We start from the raw sequence: 7,526 nt of genomic DNA, 5'->3' as shown, positions 1-7,526 counted from the left end.
ATGTACCCCCATTGAAATGCTAATAACCGTTCAAACAGTGGCCAGTGTAATCCATATACCTTAGTGCGGCGACATCCACTCTGGATGCCCCCTAAGTCAATGCTAACAATTGAAGTAGCACCAACAGATCCCGCTCAATTCTGCGGGTATCCACACACTACATATATAACCCACTGTTGTGGGTGGATCTCACCAGAGCCCGACAATTTTCTCTGCCATGCTGAGAACACTTGATGTAGTGAGGTAAGGGTGAGGCCGTGACATAAGACAGCGTCTCCCTTCAATTGTTAGCATTGGGACCAACAGTACAGTCAATTTTTTGTTGTGTGTCTACGTCTATTTGTCTTCCCCTTTCTGTGTTAGGTTTAGGGCACATCCATCACAGGTCCCTATTTCTTTTTCTTTGTGTTTTACGTATTTTTTTACCTTAGTATTGAATAAAAGCTAAGTTTTATTAAGTATCCAATCACTATTGCTATCATATATTTTCTCTTGGATTACTACCCAGCTATTCTACTACTCCATGTGGTTGCCTGCTATGGAGGGGGGAGATCGGAACGCAAAGGAACCGTCACCCGTAAGGGGAGATCAGGGCTGGCATCCGTTGCAGGAAAGGATACGGGAAGGACGCTCCACGTACTTGCCTGTTGGTGGTTCGGGGGGAGATTGGAACCTAGAAAGGGTCCATCGCCCCCATTCGCTCCGTTAAGGGAAAAAATAGAATAAAAATAAAAACGGTGGGGTCTGAAAGCAGACCCAAGTGCCTCCTACAGACACTAAGCAAGAACTGGTTCACTGAGAGCCAGCAGGAGGGTGTATACTGCAGGGGAGGAGCTATTCTTCTGTATTACTTAGTGTCCTCCTAGTGGCAGCAGCATAACACCCCATGGTCCTGTGTCCCCCAATGAGGCGTAGGAGAAAGGTAATAATGGGGACCCACTGTTGTCCTCTATAAAACAAGGGTCCTGTGGAAGTTACATCCTTCTCGCCCACTGACAACTCCAACTTAACACAACAAACAACACTTTTATTTGTCGGTGACTACAATGTTGCGATGGGGGGGGACAATCTAATCTTCTCTTTGATCTAGTCCTTCTTCCATCGGCTCCTCGGAGTGGGGAGATTGCGTTACGGTGTCCAGTGCTGACTCACTTTCTTCTTTTTGAGGAGACTCTTTTCCTGGATTTTTCTGAGGACAAAAACAAATCCAATTTAATTGAAGCGCAGTCAGTCAGTAACTAAATGAACAGATGATGTTATCACCCCACACAAACCATCTCCTCCTCTTCATCATCGAGCAGAAGGATGGGGAAATCCATCTCTGCTTCCTCCTCCAGCGGCGCACTTTGTGCTTTCTGCTCCTCTAGAACGTGCCGCTTTAGGGATTTTTCTTGGGCTAAATGATGGGCGATGAGGTTGCGAGATGGAATCTCTGTTGCCTTAATTCAGCCAAAAAAAAAAAGAAAATTGCATCAGGTCCGGCATCGAGTCATCACCAACAACAGAGAGGCTCCGACTACTGACCTCATCTGTATGGGCGATATCATCCGGTTCAGTGTCCGTTCTGGATTCAGCCTCCAGAATTGCTATGATTGTATGAGGGACATGGGCCAGCTAAAAGGCAGGAGAATCAATACCTCGATCAGTCTGCACGAGGGAACATTGGGCCGTGCGCTGGCTAATGGGTTTCATCACTCACCTGGTTTGCAGTAAAAGTCCGAACATGGGCCAGCAGAGGATCGCGGAGATCGGGGGACGTCTGGAGGACGGACTGCAGCTGTGGAGGGGGGAGCTGGAGGAGGACACTGAACGACTGCGGTTTGGTTCTTTGGCAGCATTTTATGAAGCCCTCCCAAACCTTAGGATACTTCCACACCTGGAACCAAGAGAATGGAGCATGAAGGTTAGACACTAGATGAGCGGAGGGTCGGAGTGGTCAGTGCAGCGGTTGTCAGCATGAGTTTAGTGGAGAGTGAGAAAAAAAAAAAACTCCCAAAAAATCTGTGTCCTGATGCTAAAATAATGGCTTCTCAATTGGTGCTGGTACAAGAAGGGACTGGTTATCAAATGCCACCTCCTCGGGCTGGTGCCATCCAGCCAGGATTGTAGGGAGCTCGAAGGGCCAGATAATTTGGCTCCTGTCACTGACCAGGCACAAGTCAGCTGGGACCAGCAACCATTACTTGCTGGTAGAGTGTCTACTCCACAGGCACAATCCCAGTGCCCCTGCAGGGGAGATTAAAGGGTGAAAGCCAAATGTTACCCTTACAAAGCCCGACAGTGAAAACATACAATGAGCTGATGGACAATTGCACTTGCCAACCATGGCCATCAATGCTATGTGACCAGAACAACGGTTAGTTCACATGAACACAGAATACCATCATCAGCAGCACATTCACAGGACAATGTGCTGCCGAGAACTATCCAGTCAAACAATGAACAAGTATGTCACTTATCAGCTTGTGCAAAATTGCTCATTCTGGATTATTGGCTTCTCTAAACGTCCAATCCAACCGGTCGTCCAGGCCGCTCTTACCTGCTTGTAGATGAGTCGGGTGAGGATGTTCATAATGAAGCCCCCTAATCTAGGGTACATGCCCAGGGCCTGGATAACCGTCCTCATGAGAAGCATGGGCAGCGGGGTGGTGTCCATCAGCTGCTGCAGCACCACAGCCAGCACTTCAGACGTGTACACCGAGCGCGCAGAGAAACACAGGTTAATGGCTGCAGGGGAACAAGATGGAGGTTTACACAGAGAAGGAAAATGAAGAAATCCCAGAATTCATGGAAAATGAAGAATTACCTTTAATGACAGATTTCATGTCGCATTTACTGGAATCGATGTTATGAAGAGCGACCAGCAGGTCTCCAGGAGTCAGAGGAGAAATGGTGCTGCTCCCATCTCCTAGGAAAGGCACAAAGAAGCCGATTGTTTCACGTTCTCATGCACAAGTAGACTCGGCTTCAAATACAGGAAAGTCAAAACAGGCACCATCCCTGCCCCTGCGTCTGAACCCATCCCTGCCCCCGCGTCTGACCCCATCCCTGCCCCCACGCCTGACCCCATCCCTGCCCCTGCGTTGTACAGGACATGTAACCCCATCCCTGCCCAGCATCGCACAGGATGTCTGACCTTTCTGACCCCATCCCTGCCCCACGTTGCACAGGACATCTGACCCCATCCCTGCCCAACATCGTACAGGACGTCTGACCTTTCTGACCCCATCCCTGCCCCACGTTGTAAGGACATCCACCCTTTCTGACCCCATCCCTGCCCCACGTTGTAAGGACATCCACCCTTTCTGACCCCATCCCTGCCCCACGTTGTAAGGACATCCACCCTTTCTGACCCCATCCCTCGCTCACCGTGTTGCGTTCCCAGTAGTCGATTGAACACCTCTTTCACGACAATTGGGTTGAGCTTGATGAGTTTGGGTAAAGCCTGAATGACTTCTTTCTACAAGACAGAAGGTGCACAGTAAGAAGGTCTCCATCCTCCCCCATACAGACCATACACCACACCAGTGGTCCACAGTGGGTCAGACCCCATCTTACCTTGTCCAGGCCGTTCAGCACCGGGATCAGGAATCGGACATCTGGGAGACGCTTCTGATACAGATCCCGGACGCGTTTCACAAGTTCGGGGGAAGGCGGAACTAAAAGGAGGATGGGCGCGATTATTGAAATTATCACTACAAAGTCCAGACAGCGGTGACCCCTGTCTGAATGTTGTAAATAAGGGGGGACGTCGCCATGAATCCAAGAGTTGACAATCTAAGAAAAGTCTCTTTGGATGATGCATTTCCTACAATTTTAGACAGTTTATGTAGGTGCAGGGTATATGCTACACACAGACATGTCCCCTCCACCATCTCTTGGGACATCTGGGACAAACCTTTATCAGTCAGGATGTGCAGGCAACGAGTCACCAGGGTTTCTGCCCCCTTGGGGCAATTCTCCACCAGCAAGAGCAGCTCGGGGGAGTTCATGCCCATGCCACGGATCTGCAGGAAAGTAGCAGAGTCAGGAGCAATGCTCGGTCACCCCCGCCGCTCTCAGGTTTATGCCTTTAGGGTTTGTAATGTCTCACCGGGGTCTCGATGACGCGCAGCACAGTCCGCTTTATGTCTGCGGTGGCCTCGGTGTAGACTGATGCCAGCTCATGGATCAGCTTGTGGTTCTGCGGAAGTAAGGCCAGGTACAGGTACAGACAGTGCTTCACCGTGTCCTCCGTCCAGGGTGCAGCCACCTCTAAAAACAACAAGAACGAGCCGAACCGAAGTGTCAGGTTTACATTTCATGGCCAGTAGAATCCTCCCCGACCCACCCACATCAGCATGTGACTACCACATTGACCCTTCCATACCTGTGTCCTTATCTGCCCCGAAGAGCACGGACGGGGGGTTTGGGTGGACGAGCAGCTGCAGATAATTCAGCGCAAACTTCTCTATGTATTGGCGGAGACTCTCCTTTTCATACATGTGTTTGATGAGGAGCAGCGCCTGCTGGCGGACCTGAGAAACACAGCAATGAGGAAAACGTCAGGGCAGAGGAGCGCGCAGCGACGCAGAGGACCACAAAGGATCGCAAGCAGCAGCGCAGAGGGGGATCGCGAGCAGCAGCGCAGAGGAGGAGTGCGAGCAGCAGCGCAGAGGAGGAGAGCGAGCAGCAGCGCAGAGGGGGAGCGCGAGGAGCAGCGCAGAGGGGGAGCGCGGGGAGCAGCGCAGAGGGGGTTGAAATTCATGGAGGGAAAAATGGTAACAAAATTCTCATTGGGGTCTGTTACAAACCCCCAAATATAACAGAAAGCATGGAAAGTCTACTTCTAAAGCAGATAGATGAAGCTGCAACCCATAATGATGTCCTGGTTATGGGGGACTTTAACTACCCGGATATTAACTGGGAAACAGAAACCTGTGAAACCCATAAAGGCAACAGGTTTCTGCTAATAACCAAGAAAAATTATCTTTCACAATTGGTGCAGAATCCAACCAGAGGAGCAGCACTTTAAGACCTAATACTATCTAATAGACCTGACAGAATAACAAATCTGCAGGTGGTCGGGCATCTAGGAAATAGCGACCACAATATTGTACAGTTTCACCTGTCTTTCACTAGGGGGACTTGTCAGGGAGTCACAAAAACATTGAACTTTAGGAAGGCAAAGTTTGAACAGCTTAGAGATGCCCTTAATCTGGTAGACTGGGACAATATCCTCAGAAATAAGAATACAGATAATAAATGGGAAATGTTTAAGAACATCCTAAATAGGCAGTGTAAGCGGTTTATACCTTGTGGGAATAAAAGGACTAGAAATAGGAAAAACCCAATGTGGCTAAACAAAGAAGTAAGACAGGCAATTAACAGTAAAAAGAAAGCATTTGCACTACTAAAGCAGGATGGCACCATTGAAGCTCTAAAAAACTATAGGGAGAAAAATACTTTATCTAAAAAACTAATTAAAGCTGCCAAAAAGGAAACAGAGAAGCACATTGCTAAGGAGAGTAAAACTAATCCCAAACTGTTCTTCAACTATATCAATAGTAAAAGAATAAAAACTGAAAATGTAGGCCCCTTAAAAAATAGTGAGGAAAGAATGGTTGTAGATGACGAGGAAAAAGCTAACATATTAAACACCTTCTTCTCCACGGTATTCACGGTGGAAAATGAAATGCTAGGTGAAATCCCAAGAAACAATGAAAACCCTATATTAAGGGTCACCAATCTAACCCAAGAAGAGGTGCGAAACCGGCTAAATAAGATTAAAATAGATAAATCTCCGGGTCCGGATGGCATACACCCACGAGTACTAAGAGAACTAAGTAATGTAATAGATAAACCATTATTTCTTATTTTTAGGGACTCTATAGCGACAGGGTCTGTTCCGCAGGACTGGCGCATAGCAAATGTGGTGCCAATATTCAAAAAGGGCTCTAAAAGTGAACCTGGAAATTATAGGCCAGTAAGTCTAACCTCTATTGTTGGTAAAATATTTGAAGGGTTTCTGAGGGATGTTATTCTGGATTATCTCAATGAGAATAACTGTTTAACTCCATATCAGCATGGGTTTATGAGAAATCGCTCCTGTCAAACCAATCTAATCAGTTTTTATGAAGAGGTAAGCTATAGACTGGACCACGGTGAGTCATTGGACGTGGTATATCTCGATTTTTCCAAAGCGTTTGATACCGTGCCGCACAAGAGGTTGGTACGCAAAATGAGAATGCTTGGTCTGGGGGAAAATGTGTGTAAATGGGTTAGTAACTGGCTTAGTGATAGAAAGCAGAGGGTGGTTATAAATGGTATAGTCTCTAACTGGGTCGCTGTGACCAGTGGGGTACCGCAGGGGTCAGTATTGGGACCTGTTCTCTTCAACATATTCATTAATGATCTGGTAGAAGGTTTACACAGTAAAATATCGATATTTGCAGATGATACAAAACTATGTAAAGCAGTTAATACAAGAGAAGATAGTATTCTGCTACAGATGGATCTGGATAAGTTGGAAACTTGGGCTGAAAGGTGGCAGATGAGGTTTAACAATGATAAATGTAAGGTTATACACATGGGAAGAGGGAATCAATATCACCATTACACACTGAACGGGAAACCACTGGGTAAATCTGACAGGGAGAAGGACTTGGGGATCCTAGTTAATGATAAACTTACCTGGAGCAGCCAGTGCCAGGCAGCAGCTGCCAAGGCAAACAGGATCATGGGGTGCATTAAAAGAGGTCTGGATACACATGATGAGAGCATTATACTGCCTCTGTACAAATCCCTAGTTAGACCGCACATGGAGTACTGTGTCCAGTTTTGGGCACCGGTGCTCAGGAAGGATATAATGGAACTAGAGAGAGTACAAAGGAGGGCAACAAAATTAATAAAGGGGATGGGAGAACTACAATACCCAGATAGATTAGCGAAATTAGGATTATTTAGTCTAGAAAAAAGACGAATGAGGGGCGATCTAATAACCATGTATAAGTATATAAGGGGACAATACAAATATCTCGCTGAGGATCTGTTTATACCAAGGAAGGTGACGGGCACAAGGGGGCATTCTTTGCGTCTGGAGGAGAGAAGGTTTTTCCACCAACATAGAAGAGGATTCTTTACTGTTAGGGCAGTGAGAATCTGGAATTGCTTGCCTGAGGAGGTGGTGATGGCGAACTCAGTCGAGGGGTTCAAGAGAGGCCTGGATGTCTTCCTGGAGCAGAACAATATTGTATCATACAATTATTAGGTTCTGTAGAAGGACGTAGATCTGGGTATTTATTATGATGGAATATAGGCTGAACTGGATGGACAAATGTCTTTTTTCGGCCTTACTAACTATGTTACTATGTTACTATGTTACTATGAGGAACAGGGCAGAGGGGAGCGCGAGGAGCAGCGCAGAGGGGGAGCGCGAGGAGCAGCGCAGAGGGGGAGCGCGAGGAGCAGCGCAGAGGGGGAGCGCGAGGAGCAGCGCAGAGGGGGAGCAGCGCAGAGGGGGAGAGCGAGGAACAGGGCAGAGGGGG

At 47.6% G+C, this 7,526-nt stretch overlaps 1 protein-coding gene across 2 annotated transcripts in view; it reads right to left on the bottom strand.

Moving 5' to 3' along the window:
• Positions 1-1,006: 1,006 nt before the first annotated feature.
• The window catches only part of SYMPK (symplekin scaffold protein), a 28,522-nt gene continuing 22,002 nt past the window's right edge, over positions 1,007-7,526 (bottom strand). For both annotated transcript variants that reach the window (XM_069746191.1, XM_069746192.1), the window contains exons 17-27: positions 4,370-4,517; positions 4,094-4,254; positions 3,899-4,007; positions 3,559-3,659; positions 3,370-3,460; positions 2,807-2,908; positions 2,540-2,727; positions 1,700-1,876; positions 1,525-1,614; positions 1,275-1,439; positions 1,007-1,189 (exon numbers count right to left, since the gene is read on the bottom strand). In XM_069746191.1, the coding sequence (XP_069602292.1) occupies positions 1,070-1,189; positions 1,275-1,439; positions 1,525-1,614; positions 1,700-1,876; positions 2,540-2,727; positions 2,807-2,908; positions 3,370-3,460; positions 3,559-3,659; positions 3,899-4,007; positions 4,094-4,254; positions 4,370-4,517 (1,452 nt within the window). In that variant the 3' untranslated portion in view covers positions 1,007-1,069. The remainder of the gene's footprint in view (positions 1,190-1,274; positions 1,440-1,524; positions 1,615-1,699; positions 1,877-2,539; positions 2,728-2,806; positions 2,909-3,369; positions 3,461-3,558; positions 3,660-3,898; positions 4,008-4,093; positions 4,255-4,369; positions 4,518-7,526) is intronic.

Source organism: Ranitomeya imitator, chromosome 2, assembly GCF_032444005.1.
Source record: "Ranitomeya imitator isolate aRanImi1 chromosome 2, aRanImi1.pri, whole genome shotgun sequence".
Classification (NCBI taxonomy): domain Eukaryota; kingdom Metazoa; phylum Chordata; class Amphibia; order Anura; family Dendrobatidae; genus Ranitomeya; species Ranitomeya imitator.
This window is presented reverse-complemented; position numbering and strand designations above follow the sequence as displayed.